General features: G+C 38.5%; 1 protein-coding gene and 1 long non-coding RNA gene across 3 annotated transcripts in view; one reads left to right on the top strand and one right to left on the bottom strand.

Annotated features, from left to right (window-relative positions):
* Positions 1–23,505, bottom strand: part of LOC308619425 — a 930,003-nt gene that overhangs the window by 672,893 nt on the left and 233,605 nt on the right. The window lies entirely within an intron of this gene.
* Positions 4,291–22,652, top strand: LOC308619423 (centrosomal protein of 78 kDa-like). Its single transcript, XM_081238183.1, has 4 exons — positions 4,291–4,705; positions 7,334–7,464; positions 20,079–20,126; positions 20,671–22,652. Exons 1-4 carry the CDS (start codon positions 4,597–4,599, stop codon positions 20,887–20,889), a joined length of 507 nt encoding a protein of 168 aa, XP_081094309.1. The 5' UTR covers positions 4,291–4,596; the 3' UTR covers positions 20,890–22,652.

Below are 23,505 nucleotides of genomic sequence, written 5' to 3'. Positions count from 1 at the left end.
AATAGAGGTGAACCTAGATACTAAGCCTGCTTCCACCAAGAGCATTATTTCTTTCCTGTGCAACCTCTGAATTCTTGCCAGGAGTACTTTATTCATTTGTCAGATTCACAAGTAATTTTTTAAATATCTTCTGTGTGCCAGATACGGGTTTAGGGACTAGGGATAAAGCAGTGAACCAGACAGACAAAAGTCTTGCCCTCATGGAGCTTACATTCTAGTGAAGGAGATCAGATAGAAATGAGTAAACAGATAAGTAATATAATTTTAGAGAGAAGGAAGTGCAAAAATATCTTAATGTAAGGAGAGTGAGGGAGAGCAGGTAGGACTCCACTGGATAGGTTTGTTAGGGGACAGCTTCACTGGAGAAGTGGCATTTGAACGGAGACCTGAATGAAGAGAGGAGCAAGCCATGGAAGATCTGGAGTAAGCACATTCCAGGACAAGGAGGCAATGAGTATGTAGGCATGTAGGTGGGTGGAGTATTTAAGGAAAAGCAAGGAGGCCAATCTGGGCAGAGTACCGAGTGAAGAAGAGTGTGGTATGACATGAGGTCAAGGAGCTAGCCAGGGGTCTGCTCTTGTAGAGTCTTGAAGGCCAGAGTAAAGATGTGGATTATTCTAAATGAGTAGAGGGGTTTGAACTGGAAAAAGGCATGATCCAAATAGTATCTGAATAAGGTGACCTGGTATAGAGAAGGGACTTGGGAGGATAAAGAAGAGGAACAGGGGTCTTCCCTAATGGCGCAGTGGTTGAGAATCCGCCTGCCGATGCAGGGGACGCGGGTTCGTGCCCCGGTCCGGGAAGATCCCATATGCCGCGGCGCGACTGGGCCTGTGAGCCATGGCCGCTGAGCCTGCGCGTCCGGAGCCTGTGCTCCGCAACGGGAGAGGCCACAACAGTGAGAGGCCTGTGTACCGCAAAAAAAAAAAAAAGAAGAAGAGGAACAGGGAGACCAGTTAGGAGACTATCACAGTGCTCCAAATAAGAGATGTTTATGGCCTAGGTTAGGTTGGAAGTTTGCAGCAAGTGAAAAGTGGTTGAATTCAGGTTGTGTTTTGAGGGTGTAGCTATCAAGACCTGCAGATAGATGTGAGGTATGAAGGAAATAGTAACAAGGAGACAAGTCGTTGATGATTATGTGTGCAACTGGGTAGTATCACTTAGAAGAAGGGGGCTGATGGGAGGAGCAGCTTTTGAGGGAATATCGGGACTTGCTTTGTTATCTTGGATGCCCTGGTTTGATATCTTAGATGCTCTTTAGGTATCTAAGCGTCTGGACGGTGCTCAGACTGTACTTTGTATCCAAAGGTATCCAAAGCCACTTTAGATGCAAAATGTTTAAAGTTGACCTTTGCTGCTGCCAAAATAGTAGCCACTGTGGGCAGTCTGCAAGATGGCATCTTAGGTTTCTGAGGAAGAAATTAGAATACACAAAGGGGGAAATAAGTGTATAATTATATAATGTAGATTTCATATTTAAATTTATGGGAAAAGCAATAATTAGTTGGCTTTTGGTTTTAAATGGAAATAGCCACTCATTGGAAAATACTCTAATTTCAATTCATTTTACTTTAGATCATTCTGTGATGAAAACAGTTACCAAAAAAGTTCTCCAGATGGAAGGAGTGCCAAGTCAGAGGTATATAACATGTTTCAGTTCTCTCGGAAGAATTTCTCTTTAATGGCTTGGTTTTCTTTCTTTCTTAAAAGAAAATTATCAAGGTACTTTCTGCCATCTTAAAACTAAGATTTTAGTCAAATCAAATGGCTTTTCTGTTTTTGAAAATGATGTGTGATGCTTTAATTTAGGTTCCCAGATATGCAGATTGAAAACCTTTTAACTTTTTATTTTCTGTAACATATTATCGTTAGTCACAAATAGTCTTTTTTTTTTTTGGTGATAAGAATGAATAGCAGGAGCAGCATTTGTGAAACCAAATCTAATATGAAACTGACTCTTGTGAGTAAATTTGAATTTTGAAACAGCAAAACAATAAGGTTTAATAAAAAGCAAAATAAATTTTTTATGTTTATGATCTGCCAATTTCCCAGAAAGAGTTTTGTGGTGACTTTTGTTATATACCAGATACATTAAAATCACCAGTGGACAACACATCTTTTATTCAGGTGCCCTCTGAAAGTTTTAAAAATGTGTTGACTTCATATCACTGAACGGTCCACTTTAAAATGGTTAAAATTATAAATTTTCTGTTTTGTGTAGTTTACCACAATTTTTAAAAAATGTGTTGTTTGAAGATTTTTGGGTTTTATAAAGGTATTGTATTAGCATAAAAATGAAAAATTTAAAAGACCACCTCTAATCCCATTATCCTATCAAGCAATATTTACATTTTTATTTTCTCTTCCTGCTGTCTATAAACATAATTCCACATAGCTTCAATATAATTTGCCATTCTTATCTTTTCATACTAAATTTAAATTCTGTGATTCATAGTTAATACTTTTTAACATTGCATTCACAAGGTTTCATTGAGTAGGTCAATTTTTTAAATTGGTGAAAAATTGGAAATAACCTAAAATAAACTATTGTAAACATCTTCATAAATACAGCTTTTTTTTCCTACTTAAATTTGTATGTTTTTGATTCTCTATTAATCAACTTGCTTGGACAATAGTGTATTAAATAAGTTGTTAAGAGTGTTTATGAAGTCAAAAAAAAGCTTATGATCGTCTGCCAATTGTTATTTCAAGAGAGTGATATTTTAATAATCAAATAGTACATTCAAAGAAGTTAAGATTTGTAATATCACACTAATGAGATATTATTATTAAAAATTTATATCATATGTAAAGCATTCTTAAAATAGCTACATTGACTTTTGCTATGATATTAGAAATGGAAATATATATAAATAAAACATGTATATGTAAAACATATTAGGAATTCTGTAAAGTTAGTACAGAATAATAGGGCATCATGGAATGAGAACAGTTAAACATTTTTTTTTAGTTAGCATGATTAAACAAAGTGGAAATGTAACTGAAGTATACAAGCTCATTGAGCTCTTTTAAGAGTAATTTTATTTCTTGGGCTTTTTTTTGTATTTGCCTCAGTTATTTGGAGACATAGAGGTAAGCCAAATCAGTATCTGGGTATATACCTAGATCCAGGTGAGTATAGGGGTGAAATAATGGTGTGAATTGTGTCACATTTATATTGTACTTATGTATGCCTAATAAAAGATGGGAACTTTTATTAGAAATTTTTTAATCTCCTAACAAGAAAAGTGTAATTTAAAAAAATTTTAATACAAATGTATTTGCATTAGTTTCTGAAAGTAAAGGAAGGATATATACATACAAACCATATGCACACAAACTTTTTTTTTGATGGCAATTAAGTTAAAAAACAATAAAATAGCACAAAATGAACTGAGCTCCTATATATTTTTAAGAGGCATGTAAATCACACAGGATCATGTGGTGATTATCAGTAAGCTACATTCTATGAAATATTTGTCCTATATTACCGCATACACTCCATTTTACCCTGCCTCCTAATGCTGCTAAAATATAGTAGAAAGCAGCAGCATAGCACAGGGAGATCAGCTTGGTGCTTTGCGATGACCTAGAGGGGTGGGATAGGGAGGGTGGGATAGGGAGGGTGGGAGGGAGGCTCAAGAGGGTGGGATATGGGGACATGTGTATGCGTATGGCTGATTCGCTTTGTTGTGTAACAGAAACTAACACAGAATTGTGAAGCAATTATACTCCAATCAAGATCTATTAAAATAAATAAATAAAATAACATAAAATATAGTAGCTTTGAAGGATAAATATAACCATTTTAACCTATGATGTTTGTTTTCATTAAATTCAAATTAAATATTTAAATGTGAATTTTAATATATGGCTTGTTCTAAGTAAAATATTAACACGTAGGTCTAGTTTTTGCAACCAAATGTTTCATATAAAGATACTTGCCTCTTTACTACTGAAATATAGGGTAAGTCTCCACATTTCACTCTTTCATCCAGTGGGTTTCATTTGTTTTTCTGTGTGTTTTCTATATGAAATCAAAGGAGCAGTGAAGGTTGACAGGCTTATAGGAGGGTAAAATTGACTCACCTACCCCCCAGCAACTTGCAGCCTTATAACTTGTATTGTTTTTACATAGAAAAATTCATCTTAAATTTAACTTTTGGTCTACTTCTGAAGATTCTGTTTGGCAGAAGTCATGGGTGTATCTGTGTTTCTGTATCCTTGAGATTCAGAAATGCCAAAGGTGTTCTAAGATTCAGGAAACTTGAGTGTTTCTGCATGATACATAAAATGTATCATACTTTGGGATTTTTTTAAACTTTATTTTTGCATTTCTGCACATCTCAATACTTTTAGTTAAAATAACTTGTTACTGTAGAGAACTTATATTTTTTTAAAAATGCTGGCTTATGTAAAAACTTTGTACAAAACCGATCCTCTTTTTAATGGGCTTGGCATCATTGTCAAGTGCCTTTTTGATTCCTTTCGACGTGTGCACGTGTGACAGTTGCTCTGTAGACCTTTGGTGCATCTTGATTCCTTCTTTTCATGCTTTGTCAAATGTAGTCTTGGCCGCAAAGAAGCCTGTAAGTAATGGAAGGAAACACTCTGCTGGTAAAGAATGTTACCCTCCTGAACCGCTACCACCTGGAGTGTCTGGTTTCCGGCCATTGTGTCCTGCAGAAAGTGCAAAAAGCAACAGGTAACCTGTTTGCATTCCCTGTCTTTTTCAGTCATTTAGAGTTCTTTATTTTGGAACTTCTATTATGTGGGTGGTCTCTGGTGCTTTGTGTAGAGGGAAAAAGGTAACTCACACATGGCTTCTGCCTAATGAGCCCTCTAAGGAAGAAAAATTAAAAGTAATTGGGAGTTTCAAGTTGTTTCTCAAGTGTCACAACAGAGGTAACTCCGTGGGAGTCTTGAGGAGACTAAAATTATCACCAATTGTGCATGTGAGAAAAGTTTCTTTAAAGGCAGGTGTAGTTGAGCGAAGCCCTACAGCACAGAAGTAGGAATTTGGATACGTACGAATGGGAAAAAAGACATTTTAGGCATGGGAAATAGTTTAATGCAGAATGGATGAAAAATATGCATCAGACCTATTCTAAATCAACTGGCTTATTAACTCAGTAAATCAGATTTAGTGAGTCAAACTAGCATTACCTGATTTCTTATCCAGGGGATAGCTGTTCATAGTAATTTTTGTCACAGAACAATAAATAAAATGGTTGAATTATAGCTTTAGGCTTGCTAAGTGAAATAGATGGCTCTAGATGATCTTCAGGTGACTTACTTGGTAGTAATCACGAAATTGGGGATTAACAATTGCTTAAGAAAACAAAGAGAAATGATTTTAAATAGTACTTGAAGTAGTTACTGTGTAAAATATCTGTTCAGTTGCTCATGTTAAATGGATGTTTCTAATCCCCACTGGACAACCGACTACTTTTTTGCAAATGGTAATGTGAATTGCTGTTGCATAAACTATAGTGTTGAATCCCCAGTGTTTGCACTTGAGTTTCACAGCTCTGTGGTTTCCTATCTTCTTCCTGAGACACTTAATTGCAGTCCATCCTCGTCACACAGGGTGGTAAATTAGAGAACGATTAATATCACCATTTAAAGAAGTGAGACTGAAATCTCAACCATCCTGAACATAGGAGCTGAAGGGGCCTCTCAGCAGTTCAGAGAGTTATTACCAAGCCAGTAGGCTGAATTCTGTTCTGTTTTCTCCGTAGCAGAGCCCTCCAGGTCCTTGTTTTGAGCTTATTTATTTTTATACACAATTCTGTATGGATACTGTTCATACTACTAAATAGTTGTATTACCTGGGTTTAACTGGTGATGTATTTACATGAAGATCTAACTTCGTTTTGTTGATATCTTTTTAGGGGCTTTCCATTCATCAAAGCTCGTGATGTATGTAATCAGTTGCTGGTGTGTAGCTATCATATTTATGATATATAGGGCTTGAATTGGGAAAGGTGGATGGTCATTCTTCTTGCTTTTTAAACTGACAGAGGCTTACAAGAAGCATTTCCCTCTCTGAAATAAATCCATGTAAAACATGTTTGGTCGCTCTCCCAATGCAACTGTGTAGTTGTGTGGATTTGGTGCACAACGGGCAGCCTTGTGGCTATGTCTGTAAACAAGGAAGCCTGTTTTCCAGTGAAACGAACTTGACTGCCATTTCTGACCCCTCACATGGAGCTGTCATACTCAAGAATGTTCACATGTTTTCAAGAAACGTTGTTTGAGGGCTATATGTACAAATTCCTGATCTGAAAGCCAATATAAAGCAACATCTCCCAAACCTCTGCTCTCTCACCAAGGCCACACACATTCCCTCGCTTATGGCCTCATGGCAAGCTAATACTGTCAGTATCAGATTCTCCTTCCCAGTGGTCTTGGGAGACTGCATAGTTGGTCTGTGAAAGGCACCACTGCTGAGGTTGAGAGAAGAACATCTTGGGTGTCAGTCCTGGCCTTGCATTCCCAGAGAGAGGGGTGTGCACCTCGTTCTCCTGTTAGGGTTTTCCTATGCTGCAGGGTTTGCTGCTTGTTGTCAAAATGATGTCCTAGTGACTTGTCTTCTGCGTGGTTATATAATCCCAGCACAGTTCTTTATGATCTGTAGACTTTTATGGGGTTGTGGCAAGGTCAGTTTTAAATGTTTGGAAATGTCCTATTGAACAACATTGCAGTGGCAGTGAAGCTTGCTGGGAGAATTGTTGCCCTAGTTTTGGCTTAAGGGTGGTGAGAAGATGAAATTTTTGATGGGTCAGTTTTAGTTGTGTATGTGTATGTGATTTATTTTTTAAAATTCTCATGTCTATTATTCACAGCTTAGATATGTTGACTTTCTGATTATTCATCAGTCCCTTTACTGATGTATTTTTCTCTGAAAAACTACATTTTCTTCCAGACTGTTTTTGTCTGATGGTGAAGAATAAATTTTTCATTTGCAGTATAAAGTTGATCTCAGAAAAAATGTTGACCTTGGATCTTCACTTGGCTTCTGTGAAAGAAACTTAATAAAATAATATGGGCAATTCCCATTACTAATCCTAACCACGTACAACAGAGGTCTGTACAGTAACATAGCAAAAATAAGTTACTGTACTTTTACTTAGTTGTTGCCTGTTTTACACTAAAGAGCAGTGAGAGACATTTATAAATAATGATACCTCAGATCACTTTTGTTAAATGTCCTGTAATATTTGGATATTTGGTATCTGGCTTGTGTTGTCTTTTATACAATCTTGTCTTCTTTTTTTGCACTTTAGTTTAACAACTCTGTGGTTTCCTATCTTCTTCTTGTGACACTCAGGTCCATCAGAATTTCCTGTGACTGTGACAGTAGAGAGTCCTTCCTCCTCAGAAATCGAAGAGGTTGATGATTCCTCAGAACGTGTTCAGGAAGAGCCAGAGAAAATCCGTTTGAAACAAGAAGCATTGCAGGTACAAAGTTATCACTTTAAAGCTATAGAGAAGATTATTTTTCAAACGGAAGGCTGATTGCAACACAGCACAGCTTGTGTGAGGGTTCTGTTTTCTCATGCCATCTGCATTGTATCCCCTTGAATGATTCCTTAAGCTTAGACCAAGGTGAATGGTGGACATTTGAACTCTAAGAAACTAAAATCAAAACATGTCGTTAGTAATATATTTTCCTTTCCTTAGAACCTCAGTATATTAGATTTAGGGAGAACCTTAGTGATCATAAGATAAGGAAATTGAGTTCTGAATGAATACAGTCAGCTGATTCAGTGCTCTTGTTTTACAGATGAGAAAATTGACAGTTCTAGTTGAACTCTCTTTTTATAAGAGGAAAATATGGCCTCATTTTAAATAAAAGTAAAGTTGAGAAAAGTTTTGATGTTGATATTCTCCTTTCCTAAAATCAAAAATATCAAGAAGCTACATTCTGTTACCAAATAAACCTGACCTCTAATGTCAGTCCATACTTTTGTTTGTATGGACAGAAAAGGAAAATTGATTTTTATAAGAAATTTTTGCACCTCAAAATTAATATATTTATTTTATTTCAACTTTAATGCAGAGCTGAACATTTCTAGTAAATAAAGGAACACCATTTGGGGGGGACCTTGTCTTTGTGCTACAAAGTCCATGTTTAATTTTTTTAAATTATTTAATATGACTTTCTCTTCATATGAAACATGACACTTGACAGGTTTCAGAACTAATTATCCCATTATTGTAGGACTATGGGAATTAATCTTTGATTTTCAAAAGAGAAAGTTAGATTTTTATTTTTTAATTAAAATTAATGATAATATAGAGAAATTTTAAGAAAAGAACTTAGAAAATTATGAAATGTTAGAGTAGGAGAAATCTATAGTTCATGTAGAGTTACTCCCTTTCGTTTTATAAATGAGCACCTACAATTTGTAGAACGTAAGTGGCTTATTAGTAAATGGCAGAGTATGACAAGACCCTAGAGCATCTAACCCGCATTCCTTGTTATTTTAGATGTGGTGTATTCATTTCCTTCATGAATAGACCACGAGATTGTATTTCTAAAAGCAGTAATAGACACTGGGGAAGTCCAAGAAGTTTAAACAGTGGGACCACAGAATAGCAGATTCAGAATGCACTGAGAACCCTTTTAGCTCTTCTCTGTTTTGACAAGACACTACAATGATGGTATCAAAGTGTTTAAGTATATATGCCCACAACAATCAAGAGATTTCAACATAGTTTTGAAAGACAGAAGACAGGTGGAAGAGTGTGAAACTGAAGCAGTAGAACAGAGGAAAAGCATCACCTAGAATATGCACAGGGACCACGTGCAACTGAGGAGGATTCTGACCCCACCTGAAAAAGTAGCCCCATGCTCAGGTGCGCATGTAGGAGCGAGGGTGGAGTTAGTTAAAAGTGTGACTGAGATAGGGGAGCTCATTGAAAGGTTGTGTTTGGAGGAGTGGACTCCCAGCCCCGCCCTCACGCTCCTGAAATAAGATGATTTCATTTTGAAAACAGTGAAACTGGCGAGAACTGGGGCAGCTAGTGTGAGTTCTTACACCCTAGAAAATTGTGTTTGGGGGAGATCCTGTTACAGTTACTCCCCGCTTCTTCCTGCATAAGAAGCCAATCAATCGTTGACTTCAGGGAGCTTTCTGCGCTCATTCTTAAATAGAAAATAATTGTCATTTGCCTGTTAGTTGAGTAAAGCTTACAACATTAGAGAGGGGGAAAGAGTGAAAACATATCCTAGTAGGACCAGGGACAATTTAGGGAACAGAATAATTTAAGAAAAAACCCTAATTAGTATCCTGAGAGAGGTTTAAAAAGAGCTAGCAACTATAAAATAAGACTAGGGTATTAATGAAAAGGAGAATGGTCAGAAAGCAAGAGAGGTCTCCTGGAAATGAAAATATGGTTGCTGAAATAAATTCAGTAGGAATTTAAAAAATTTCTCAGTATATAAAAAAGAAAGACCCAATGGAAAATGTGATAGAAATATGTTAGAGAGGCTGCATCTGGGAGATCCCACATGTTACTATTAGAAACTCCAGACCCAGAAAAAAAATGGAGGGAAGCTGTCAAAGGGCAACAAAATTCCCCACAGCTGAAAGTAGACATCAGGCCTCAGATTGAAAATAGTTATGCAAGATGAGCAAGAATAGACTCATACCTAGGCACCCTTCATTGTGAAACTTTAAAATACTGAAAAAATAAATTAAAATAGAATAAAATACTGAGAGGATACATCCATTCCAGGGAGAAAAATACTGGTCACCTAAAAAAAAAGGTTAAAATCTGACTTTATCTTACTTGTCATGAGCACCATGGATCCTGGAAGGCATTAGAAAGATACCTCCAAAGTTTTTCAGGCACATAATTTTCACCCTAGGGGTTTGTATCCAGCCAAACTATCAGTCATAAGTGGAGGCTGAAGAAGATATTTTGTACCCAAAGAAATTTGAAAAATTGACCTCCTGTGCTACACCTTAAGCTATTTATAGAAATAATCCAGTAAAATGAGGCAATAAACCAAGAAGGAAGGTAATAGGGGATTCAGTGCAGATTGCAGCTAGTCTAGAGTGGAGAGGCTTCTATTGATTGTGTGATTGAGAGCTTAGAAACACCTTGAGGCATATTGTACTTACTAGGTGTTAGGCACTGTTGGAAGGGAGGAGGGAGAGGAAGAGGAGAAGGAACTTGAACTCCAGAGGAGAAAAGGCTATACGGACATAAACCTGAAGCACACTAAACTATGGTTGATTTTTAACCTAGTATTGGTGAGGAAGGGAAGAATCCACTTCAACTTGACACTATAGATGTCCCCCTTTTCAGTGACACACAGGGGTAATGACCACCTATCTAATTTGTTGTCCAAACCGGAACTTGTCCGAACTCCTTACACTTCAATAGTGTAAGGAGGCACTCTAATGCTGTAACATCAGGACAACAGGTATAAACTGTAACAGCCCAAGGCGGCTTGGGGTATGTGGTCACCTTGCACAAGGGCAGTGACACTGGCACAGTATGGAACGAGGTGTAGTCTACACACAGAGACACAGTACATCTGCAGTGGGCAATATTAATTTCATTGTAATAATGGCAATACTGTCTTGGTTTGCAGCTTTTATTGTCAACTTGCATGTAATCACAAATAACTAAAGTAAACTATACTTAGTATGTATTAGTAGTAACTTGGTATGTACTGAAATGTATTGTGTACTAGTATGTACTTAGTATATATTAGGCTCTAATGTTTTTGCATATATTAACTCATTTAATCCTCTGAATAGCCTTATGAGGTTGGTGCTAATATCATTCCCACTTTTGAGAACAGGAAGCTAAGACAGGGAAGGAACTTGCCCAGGCTGTACCTAATTTAAGGTTGGATCGAGGCTTTGAGTTCAGGCTCTCTGCCTGTTCTCTTAAACCTTACTCCGTACTGACTCTCAAATAACAGAAGACTTAACTGCACATAGAACAGAATATAAATTTCAACTTTGACAACGTAACAGCTAGGTTTGGAAGGTAGACAGGAGGTAGAAAAAAGGGAAGATGGTATGAATGTCCTCATTTTACAAAGCGTGACGTTGAGAGAGTTTCTAGTTGATCAACAATGTAGGTTTTTAAGTATATCACTACAAGTCAAAGAGATCATGAGCAGTGGAATAACTCATGATGACATAACTTTACTGAGCAGTGTGGACATAGGAAAGAGTGTAGAGGAACTAAACCCTTACTTATTAGTAAGTTAGAAAGTGAACAGATAATGCCTCCAATTTAGTGAGAAAATAGTCATGGAAGAGTATTACTTGGAAATGGAGAAGAATTCAAAATAACAATAGTTGGACCTCCCTGATGGCGCAGTGGTTAAGAAACTGCCTCCCAAGGCAGGGGACACGGGTTCGAGCCCTGGTCCAGGAAGATCCCACATGCCATGGAGCAGCGAAGCCCGTGCACCAGAACTACGGAGCCTGTGCTCTAGAGCCCGTGAGCCACAACTACTGAGCCCATGTGCCACAACTACCAAAGCCTGCGTGCCTAGATCCTGTGCTTGATAACAAGAGAAGCCACCGCAATGAAGAGTAGCCCCTGCTTGCCGCAACTAGAGAAAACCTGCATGCAGCAACGAAGACCCAATACAGCCAAAAGTAAATAATAATAATAAAATAATAAAAAATAACAATATTTGACGTAAACCTCATAAAAAAGGAAATCCATACAGCCAGTAAACACAGAAAAGTGTACAACTTCATTAAGTAATAAGTGAAAAGTGAGTCAAAACCAAGGAAACTACATGTCAATCAGATTGACAAATACATAAATAAAAAGTCTGGTAGTATCAGGTATTGTAGACCTGAAGTACTATGGGAATCTTCTACCCTGTTTATACTGGAGTATAAATCGACACAACTACTTTGGAAAGCATTTAGCCCTCTCCATCAACTGAAGGTATATAAATAGCCTGTGAGCCAGCAGCCCTCACCCCTGCCCTATGTAAATGCACCAGAATAACCGGTACAGCAGGATTCCTGTCCATGATTTGCATTAGCACAAACTGAAAACAAACCAAATGTCCATTAAGAGTCAAAAATTAAATAAATGATGTGTATTTGTACAGTGGGAAAACTATCCAGCAATAAAGTTGAATGAACTAGAGCTACAGGCAGCAATGTGCATGAATTTTTTAAACCAATGTTGAGAGAAAGAAATAAGATAGAAAAGACTTCATATACTATGATCCTGTACATAAAGTTAGATGTTGACACAACTAAACTCTTTTGTTAGGGATGCATGCAGGTTAAAGGAAATGACTGTCAAGAAGTGAGGTTGGTGTGTAACCGGGAAGAGGGAAGGAGCTTGTGATGAGAAAAGGATATGGGGGGTTTTTGCGATGCTGACAAGTATCAATACTTTCAGATTCGAGTAGTGCTTATGTAAGTATTCTCTTTTTATTTGTCACATTGACAGTTTTGTTCTGTGCACTTCTCAGTACACATATCGTATTTTACAATTAAAAACTGCGTAAAGAATCGGTCGCTTCTTGAGTGCTGGATGTGGGAGTGGGATGAGACCGTTTCATTTTAAGCCCTTCACTACTGTTTGCATTCGCATGTTCATTCATTCAGCATTAATTGCACATATTCTATGTACCAAGCACTCTTCTAATTTTATATGTGTGTTAACTCATGTAATTCTCACAAGAGCTCTGTAATATGGGGGCTTATCTCCATTTTATAGATGAGGAAGTTGAGACCTAGAGTTATAGAACTTGTCCAAGGTTATATAGCTAATGGGTAGTGCCAGGCCCATTTGCCTCAGAGAATCTGAATATTTACAATATAATCTAAAAGAGAAATTTAATTACTAATTATAAGCAAAAAAATTGCACATTAAAGAAGAAGTTTTCATCTATCCAGTTAGAGAAAAACACACAGTCTGTCTTTCACACACGTACATCTTATATGTACGTGTGTGGCAGGGATTTTCCTTATTAAGCAATTATTTATTGACCGTCTATGTTGTGCTAGGCACAGGTGCTGGGGATAAACACTTAATAAAATACACCCCCTGGGCTTCCCTGGTGGCGCAGTGGTTGAGAATCTGCCTGCTAATGCAGGGGACACGGGTTCGTGCCCTGGTCTGGGAAGATCCCACATGCCGCGGAGCAACTAGGCCCGTGAGCCACAACTACTGAGCCTGCGCGTCTGGAGCCTTTGCTCCGCAACAAGAGAGGCCGCGATAGTGAGAGGCCTGCGCACCGCGATGAAGAGTGGCCCCCACTTGTCACAACTAGAGAAAGCCCTCGCACAGAAACGAAGACCCAACACAGCAAAAATAAATAAAAATAAAATTAATAAACTCCTACCCCCAACATCTTCTTAAAAAAAAAAAAAAAAATACACCCCCTATCTTCAAATAACTTGCACTCTAAGTGAGGAAGTAAGCCAACAGTTATAGTAGAGGTTATATACCAAGTGATACATCGCTGATGGCAGTGTAAAATCTCAGAAATCTTTTGGAAAGAAGTCTGGAGATAGGTACCTCAGAGCCTTAAACATGTTCATTTGCTTTGATCTCAAACTCATTTTTATGGATTTATTGTAAGAATGTTATTCTCAATATGGAAAAAAGCCTTCATGCATAAAAACGGTTATTTTGTCTGATAATATTAAAAAGTTGGAAAGAATTTAAGTGTGTAAAATGGTTAACCAGTAAACCCACTCAGTGGAATATTTTGTAGCCCACACAAAAAAATCAAGGTTATGAATCCCCTGATTATATGAGAAATGATTGATTTCAATGTTAAATGGAGAAAAGTTGAACATAAAATTTGATATCCAATATGATGGGAGCTTTGTCCCAGAAAAATCACCCTAGCCAGTGTACAGAAGGGAGGAAGGAGAGCAGATGGCAGGAAGGAAAATTCTTCCAAAGCCTTATCATTAGTCTTCCTTAAGTAATAGAATATCAAGCAATTTTACTTTCTAACTTTTTTGGTTCCATATTTCCATGTAAGTGACATGAATTCTGAATACTTTGTAGGAGGAGGGTACACTTTTTCACAAAAATTTAACACTGTGTTCTAATTCCCTCCATTAGAGGGAGAAACTGTTGCATGTAATTGTACTTTGATGTGCTATTTAGAACCAGTCAGGAATTTTAGTCTACTTTCCTCTGACCGTGCTGAGGGTTTTTTGTTTTTTTGTTTATTTGTTTAGAATTTCTTTGAAATCAGTTTTAGAAGATTGATTAAACCATTATATTAAAAGTAGAGGAATTTTGCAATTTTTTTCCCCTTTTTCCCCATTGAAAACTTGACTGGCTTTAGTAATGAAACATTAAAGAATTTGAAGTTCTTAGACTCTCAATTTTTTAAACATGTTCTGAATATAAAAATATATGTTCATTGAGCAAATGTTTGAAAACAATGAACAACTTCTTGAAGGAAATAAAAGCCACCTCTGCATGTACACACACCTAATCTGCTCTTTTGTCTTAAAAAAGTATCAGAAATATTTTGCCATGTCACTAAACTACTCTTCTACATCAGAGAATTTGATTAAGCTTATGCATCATCTCCCAGGAAAAACGCACAGATATATTTTGAATGTAGCACTCCTGAAGCCCATTCATTAACTCTGGTTGAGACCTCTTGTCATTCTTAGTGGCTTCATAGCGCATTCCTTCAGACGATGAGCTGTTTTTATTTAAACCAGTCCCAATTCGGAGGCTCTTAGCTTTCTTCTAGGGTTTGGTTATAAACAATCTTATGACATCATGTTGGTAGATAAATCTTTGCCCACATCTTTGATTTCCTTAGGGTAAACTGATGTAGGATTGTTGTTAGGTACCAAAAGCTACTCTCCAGAAAGTGATACCAGCTCCTCTCCCAATGATGGCAGGTAATAAGAGTTCCTCATTCTTTAAGTGATTGTTCAAAGCAGTTAACATGTATAAATATACCTTACTGTTTTCATAAGTATAGGTATTATGATTGTTTATCACTGCATAAGAAACCACCCCAAAACAGTGGCCTAAAACAATGACAATCATTTATTTTGTTCACGAACCTGGAGGTTGAGTAGAATATTAATTCTTTTACTACACTCTTACTGACTGAAAACAATACCTATTTGACTAGCTCAGAGTTCTGTAGGTCAGAAGTCCAGGCACAGCGTGACTGGGCTTCCTGCTCAGATACACACGGGAACATGTGGGTTCCCTCCTGAGAGTGTTAAAGCACGTGAAATTTAAGTGTTAGATATTGAGCCCCAAACGTTGGATGTTCACCATAGTTTGTGTGGGCCACAGAGCTGAAATCAAGATGTCAGTCCGGCTGTGTTAGTGTCCAGAGGCTCTGGGAAAGAATGCCTACAGGCTTCTTCCGGCTTGTTGGCATAATTCAGATTCTGCAGTTTCAGGACAGAGGTCCCCATTTCCTTGCTGGCTGTCAGTCGGGGGAGAGTTTCAGCTCCTAGAGGCCTCTCGCTTGCCTTCCCTGCCGCAGCATTGGACTTCTTCAGAGCCAGCAATGGAGAGTCTCCCTCTTGTCCCTTTTGTACTTCAATTCAGGAAGAGTTCAGGTCCTTTTCATGGGGTGCCTGAGTAGGCCACATCCACCTAAAATAATCTCCCTATCTTAAAAAATCAACTGATTTTGAACCTTAATTCCATGTGCAAAATCCCTTCACTACAGCACCTACATTTAGAGTTTGATTGGATAAGTGGAAGGTTTGTGTACTTCAGTAAGTGGTAATCTTGGGGGCTCTGTCAGAATTCTGCCTATTGCAAGCAGTGTCCCCACTTCAAGGACCGAAGTGTCTTAGTTCCTAAAACTCCTAAGATAGTTTATCAGTGTTCATTTTATTTCAGTGACCTTGGTGAAGGGAAGACTACCACCTCCGTGAGCAGGAATGGCAGCCAGCTTCCTGAGTCCACAGTGTGGCTCTGCTAGTTAGTGGTGTGACCTTGGCTGTGCTGCTGTACTTACTCTACTTCTCTGCCTCTGTAAAATAACATGGAGTTAGTGATCGTTCTTTCCTCGTAGGGTTTTTTGTTTTATAAATTTATTTTTGGCTGCACTGGGTCTTCGTTGCTGCTCGCCAGCTTTCTCCAGTTGTGTCGAGCGGGAGGCTACTCTTCGTTGCGGTGCGGTGGCTTCTCTTATTGCGGAGCACAGGCTCTAGGCGTGCAGGCTTCAGTAGTTGTGGCACGTGGGTTCTAGAGCATAGGCTCAGTAGTCGTGACGCACAGGCTTAGTTGCTCTGCGGCATATGGGTTCTTCCTGGACTAGGGCTCGAACCCGTGTCCCCTGCACTGGCAGGCGGATTCTTAACCACTGTGCCAGTAGGGAAGCCCCCTCTTAGTGTTTTGATGATTCGATTATTTAATACCCAGGGAACTCCAGGAACAGTGCTTGACTGTAAATTGCTTTAAAAGTGATTACTTTTTTAAAACATGCTTTTGAATCTGCAATTATGCAATTCAGGTATGCTAAGCAGGTTCGTTAATAGGACTTCCTGCTATAAAGAGACCCACAAATAAAAATAGAATTTTTCTTTCTTGGTCGTAACTTCTTATTTCTGACTTACTATGTTATATGCATATGCCTTTTATGGTGGGCTGCCACAAATTTATGTTGGAAAGAGTGGAATTTAAATAAATCTTTGCCAATTTGATAGATTTTGATCATTCATTTCACTGGCATGGTATGACATTACCAGTAGCAGACTAAAATCTGAGTTCACTTCTGGCTCTGCCCCTAAATCCTGATGAGACCAATAGCTGGAAAGGCTTTTGGATATTATACTATGAATTAGTTATAATATTGACTCTGTTTGTTTCGGAAACCCTGGAGGAGTGCCTAAAGCAGTTAAAGGAGGAAAGAGTAATAAGACTGAAGGCTGATAGACGAGTCAGTGAGGTAAACATGTTTCATCTGCTTTTGGTTTTATTTTGATTTGATTTTAAGCCATATACACATATTTTGTAAGCTTTAAAACTGTAATATGTTGCAAATTGGTTGTATCATATGGACTTTTGCATTTACTGGTATTTAGTGATCATATGATCTATATTCCAGAAAGCATGTTTTGAAAGATGTGAAAATCTGGTTTTGTGTATGTGTGTGTGTGTGTGTGTGCTTTTATATGACATTAGCTTATTTCCTGTTCATGATTCTTTGATTCAAGAAGGCACTTTCTGTGCCTATATTGTATATACAGTAACATAAAAGACATGATGAGACTCTCCTGGCAATGAATTAGGAAAGTGAATCATTTAAATAAATTTAAGATATTGGAAAACTTCTAAGAATGCAATGAAAGATAAAAATATATACTATGAGAATTACATTAGGTAATGTGCATGAAAGCAGGGCATAATCTAAAAAGTTCTATCTAAATGTAATTTATCACAGGGTGAGTGTAGGGAGGAATTTTTGAAAGTGCATCCATTGGATTGGCAGACACTCATTCAATAAATGTTGAGCACCTGCTCATGTAAGGCAAAAGGGGCATCATGAATATTAATGGCCTTTCTGAGAAATACGAGAGTTGAGCTTACAGGGGGTTTTAAGTGCACAGATGATGAGCGGAAGGGGAAGAGTGCACGGGGGTGAATATTTTCAAGAAGCCAAAGAAAATATTGGTGATCGTACATTTAATAAATTGGGTTGGGTATGATTTAGGACTTTTAAACGTAAGCATTAGATATTTTGCTCACTAAAGTTAATTCTTAACATTCAGCAGAGTTGTAATATGTTTTGTTCAAATCAGATTCTATAATTCACTTTCTAATTTAAGGGAAACTTAAAGCAGGTAATTTTCTAATGTGGAATGAGGCTCCATTATGAATTGAACCAGTTAGAAATGTGATCTTTTGTGAAAGATCATTAATAAAACGGTAACTTCGGTTTATTTATATACCACCTAAGTGTTATATAGGAAACTTTGTTGGGTGCCTGTGGGTTTTGGTTATTATGTGATATGGTCTCTGTCTTTACTGGCGGAGGGTTACATTAATTATAAATTAATTACATTTTGAGTGTTTTAGTTTTGTTCCTTGAAACTAGGCAAGACTACTTTTTGTTTGTTTGTTTTTTGTTTTTGGGTTTTTTTTTTTGCTGTATGTGAGCCTCTCACTGTTGTGGCCTCTCCTGTTGCGGAGCACAGGCTCAGCGGCCATGGCTCACAGGCCCAGCCGCTACGCAGCATGTGGGATCTTCCCGGACTGGGGCACGAACCCGTGTCCCCTGCATCGCAGGCGGACTCGCAACCACTGCGCCACCAGGGAAGCCCAAGGCAAGACTACTTTTGATGACAATGAGAAAAAATCATGTCAGACGTTTTCAGTCTTCTTGTATAGCTGGAACATGAAAATGCCCAGTTAAGAAACACAACTTTCTCTTTGTCTGAAGCCCTTCATGCCCACTCATTGACAAGCATGATCCTGGATGATGAAGGTGTTTTGGGCGGCACTGAGAATTCTTTTCAGAAGTTCCATGCTTTCCTGGTTCTCCTTAAAGATGCTGGGTTAGTTCATTTCTCTTCATGGCATTCTTCTCTTTGCAACTATAATGGTAGTTTGCTGAGGAACTGGAGCAATTTTCATCACTTACGTGGCTATATTTAGCCAAATTTGGTGTAATTATAGGTAATATAGTTGACGTTTTAAAATGAGGAATTAAATTTTTTAAGAAATGCAAATAGGGAAGCCTGCTTTGGTAGAGTGGGGAGCCCATTATAAAAGAGTAACCTGTAGACAGAGTAATTAGTAGGTATAGTTGTTTTGTAAAGACTAAATTAAAGGCAGTTTTCATTGAAAATATTCGGGAATGCATAAGAATTTTCCTATCTTTCACTTATTTTGCTTGTTTGATAAGTTTGAATTAAAGTTATCTTTGCCTTAGACATAAAAATGATTATTAATCTGCAGGGGAGCTATAGGTCAGTGGTTCTCATCCGGGAGCAATTTTGCTGAAAGAGGGAAGTGGAGATTGATAGTTGATGGAGTGGTGTTTTGTCAGTGAATGAATTGGTGTTGGTGTTGGGAAGGAAGGAACACACACATTCTTGGAAACTGGAGGAAAGGTGGTAAAGAAGTGTGGGAATGGAGGTGTGACAAGCAGGGGACAGGGTGCATGGTACATATTGAAGCTGCTAGTGAGACAGTGGGATGTGTCCTAGAGGATGAATCTGGAAAGGGCTGAGGATTTGGGGGAGAGAGAGGCTTGTAGACTGGAGTAGGATGTTGGCTTTTAAGATTTTAGAAGTAGGGCTTCCCTGGTGGCGGAGTGGTTGAGAGTCCGCCTGCCGATGCAGGGGCTACGGGTTCGTGCCCCGGTCTGGGAGGATCCCGCAGGGCGCGGAGCGGCTGGGCCCGTGAGCCATGGCCGCTGAGCCTGCGCGTCCGGAGCCTGTGCTCCGCAACGGGAGAGGCCGGGCACAGGAGTGAGAGGCCCGCGTACCGCAAAAAATAAATAAATAAAAAAGATTTTAGAAGTATTTCATGATTGTAGGTCTGGGGAAATCTAAACTGCTGTTCTGTGATTATAATAACCTTTGTCTTTTCTCCTTTCCTCCGCTCGTCTAGGCTTGGGCAGTTGGCCACAATGGCTGGTATAGATCAGTCAGATTTTCATTTACTAGGTCGTCCCCAGATGAATTCTACTGTTAGTAGTCCACCTAAAGAAGAAAAGAAGGCACTTGAAGAAGGAAAATCAGAATCAAAACAAAACAGGGTGCCCCATAACAAATGCAAAATCTCCAAGTAAATGGACAGAACAGCACTTAATGATTCTAAGAGTGATTAGCAAAAAGGAAATGACCAAGTCAGGGAGAAAACAATAATGATCAGTCTCTAATAGTTCACATGCTCAGGAGCTAGAAGACTCTGGAATCCTTTCCAAATCTGAGATTAGTAAATGTGTGCCCATTTCATGATACTGTACTTTTGTAAATAAGGAGACTGGAAGTTCTTTAGAAAATTTATGAGTTAAAGCAAACTATCCTTAATGAAGAAAGAAGACATTAGAGAAAATATTCCAGATTTTAAATTGTATAAATGTCTGTTCTTATTTTATCTAGGTTTCTATTTGTATGCAGTCAGCTTACAATGAAGGAACACTAATGAAGGTACACATACTGATATAATTTTTAAAATAAGTAATCCAGACATAGCTAATAGGTAACACATTAGAGTGAATCACCTGGTTATGGGAATGGGAGGGGAAAACCTGTCAGCTTTTCCTCTAGCCTTATTTGGAGCCCCCATCAGCCCATCTCAGAGTGGTCTTGGGAACTGACAGCTTGAGAACACAGTCTGGTCACAAACTATATACGGTTTACATGTGCCTGGAGGATAGAAAAGAAATTAATTATCTTAGAGAATAGGGTTTTATTTTTAGTGAGGGAAAGGAAATGGGTAATAACTACCCCAATCACCAAAGTCTGAAAACGTAGCGGACATAGCCTTGGATACAGCTAGGTTAAGCTGAGAATCACTTGGCAAGATATAATTACAAAAAAAACTGGCTCTGAAATCTTCTGATTAATCAATTGACTGTGTTAATAATAAGATTACAGAGTAACATTGAAGTTTTGAACTCTACTTTTTAATGGTTGGCTTTGTTCATCACTGAATTTTTGCCTTGGCTTTTGTCTTCCCCTCCACTTTCAGAAAATTACAGGTGATGCTAGGATTCCTTTGCCTCTCGACTCCTTCCGTGTTCCAGCGTCTACTCAGGAGGCCTTAGAAACTTCCAAAGACAACCTGGGGGTCCCAGTCACAGAGCAGCGGCAGGAGTCTTTTGAAGATTTCATTGCTAGAACGTGTTCTCCTTCAGCAAGACGTCATTTCTGGAACTGGAAGTCGAAGAAAAGAAGAGGAATTATCTAGAAATAGCAGGTCTTCTTCAGAGAAAATGAGCAAAGCAGGTGAATATACCAAAAAATACTCTGCTAAGAAACAACCTGGGAAGGACCTGCATTCCTGCTCTGACTCACCTGTAAAGCAGAAAAGCAAAGGAATTGGGCAAAATAATTCTTTGGTTAATAAACCAATTAAAAGTGAGTCTTCGAAAAAACACATTTCTGTTAAGAAAGAGAGTAGAATAGTGACTGTTTCATCAAAGACAACTAAAAGTAAACTCAGTCTACTAGAACAGCCTGAAAGTGATACTCTTGGATCTGATTGTGAATTTCAGGAAAGCATCCATACTCTATCATGCCTAACATAGGTCTAAATCTTTTAAAATTATGTTTTTGCCTTCAAATTTTCATAAATTACTTATGTTTTTATTATAGCATATGGTGTTTTCAGTTACTTGACTGGAAGCCATTAGAGAAAGATTTTTTTATCTATACTTTTTTATTATAATGAAAGTTTTGGTGTACTTTTCCTTGTAACACTTTGCACCATTCATTCAGCTAGTGTTTACTGAGGGCTTCATATGTACAGTACTTTTCTGGGTGCTGTTGCTTTCAGCAGTGAAGTTTACTCTCCTGGAACTAGCACTCTGTGGTGGGAGAAAACATAAACAACAAAGCAGTCTAAGGGTTAAAAAGAGATGGGAATAATAAATGGAATAGTTTTACCATTTGGTTAAACATCAAACTATTATAAATCACACGGCCAGAAGCCATTGACATATTTTAATTCATAATAACCAGAGAGCCTCAAACGTTTACCAAGGCACTTAACCGTGTTTATGGATTACAGCAACACTCTGAGGTAGGGAACTTTTACCATCCCCATTTTATAGATGAACAGTCTGAGGAGACATTATGTGAGTTGCCCAGAATTACACAGCTATAAGTAAGTGGGAAGTTGCAATGTGACCCGAACCCATGCTCTTTTTTTTTTTTTAATGTATGGACTTTATTATCTTTCATTTGTTTCTGATTTATGTGAATTTTTTCTTTAAAGATTTTTTCTGATGTCAACCATTTTTAAAGTGTTTATTGCATTTGTTACAGTATTGCTTCTGTTTTATATTTTGGTTTTTTGGCCTCAAGGCATGTGGGATCTTAGCTCCCCGACCAGGGATTGAACCCTCACCCACTCCATTGGAAGGCAAAGTCTTAACCACTGGACCACCAGGGAAGTTCCCCTTATGTGACTATTTTTCTGGCAATTTTTTTAAATTTTATTTTTTATTGACATACACTTGAATTACAGTGTTGTGTTAATTACTGCTGTACAGGAAAGTGGCTCAGCTACACATTTATGTACATTCTTTTTCATATTCTTTTCCATTACAGTTTATCACAGGATATAGAATATAGTTCCCTGTGCTCTACAGTAGGACCTTTTGGGGGTTTTTTTAAATACATGCACTTTTTAAAAATAAATGTATGTATGTATTTATTTTTGGCTGTGTTTGGCCTTTGTTGCTGCATGCGGGCTTCCTCTAGTTGAGGTGCACATGCTTCTCATTGTGGTGGCTTCTCTTGTTGCAGAGCACGGGCTCTAGGTGCCTGGACTTCAGTAGTTGTGACATCCGGCTTAGTTGCTCTCTGGCATGTGGGATCTTCCCGGACCAGGGCTTGAACCCATGTCCCCTGCATTGGCAGGCGTATTCTTAACCACTGCGCCAGCAGGGAAGTCCCATGTAGGACCTTTTTGTTTATCCATCCTGTATATACACCAGTTTGCATCTGCTAATCCCAAACTCCCAATCCAACCCTCTCCCACCCGCTCCTCCTTGGCAACCGCTAGTCTATTCTCTATGTCCTTGGTTATGTTTCTGTTCACACATAGGCTATAACCAGGCTCTTAATTACTTTGTTATGCTGTTTCCTTGTTAACAGAAGAAGGGTTTAAGGAAGGCACTGAGAGAGAAGCCAGTGACCACTGGAAGTGTAAAAACAGTGGGGCTGTCAGAAAGCACACCTGTCTCCTTCCCCCATCATGAGCAGAATTTTTAAATGGCAGAGTATGTAAGAGTATGTGATGACACATCTCTGGATTAAATTATGTCTCCCTGGTAAAACATGTACAGATAAGTCTTTAGTTCAATCAGAGTGAAAGGTGAGATCAGAGAAAAGCTGGAGTGTCAGATTTCTTGTAGAAGGTCCTGCCTGACTGTTCCTAAGAGGGCTACTGCAGTACTAGTTAGTTCATTAGTCATGGGTTGAGTGTTAGAGGAGTGAAACAATGAGCAAGATGTAGTGTTGGCCCTTTAGCAGTGGAGTGAGAGGGGAAGACGCACAGCAGATGTCTCATCCTGCACGTGACATGCTGTGACGGGCATATTCAGGGCGTTTAGTCAGTGTTTGTGGAAGAAGAGGGGGAGCTGTGAGGCAAAGAAAAGTCATCAAAAGAGGCAGTCCCTAAGCTAAGTCTTAAAGGACTCGTGAGAAACTGGTGAGTCAGCCGGTGAAAGGCAAGGATACTCAAGGCAGAGTGGACAGCGGAAGTCCAGAGCCATGAGTGTGCGAGGGGTGTGTTACAGAGCCACAGGCACAGGCTCTGGAGGATCAGTGCAGTGTCCCCAGGCAGCGGCAAGTGCCC

Source organism: Mesoplodon bidens, assembly GCF_964165515.1.
Source record: "Mesoplodon bidens genome assembly, chromosome: 6".
NCBI classification, from domain to species: Eukaryota; Metazoa; Chordata; class Mammalia; order Artiodactyla; family Ziphiidae; genus Mesoplodon; species Mesoplodon bidens.
This window is presented reverse-complemented; position numbering and strand designations above follow the sequence as displayed.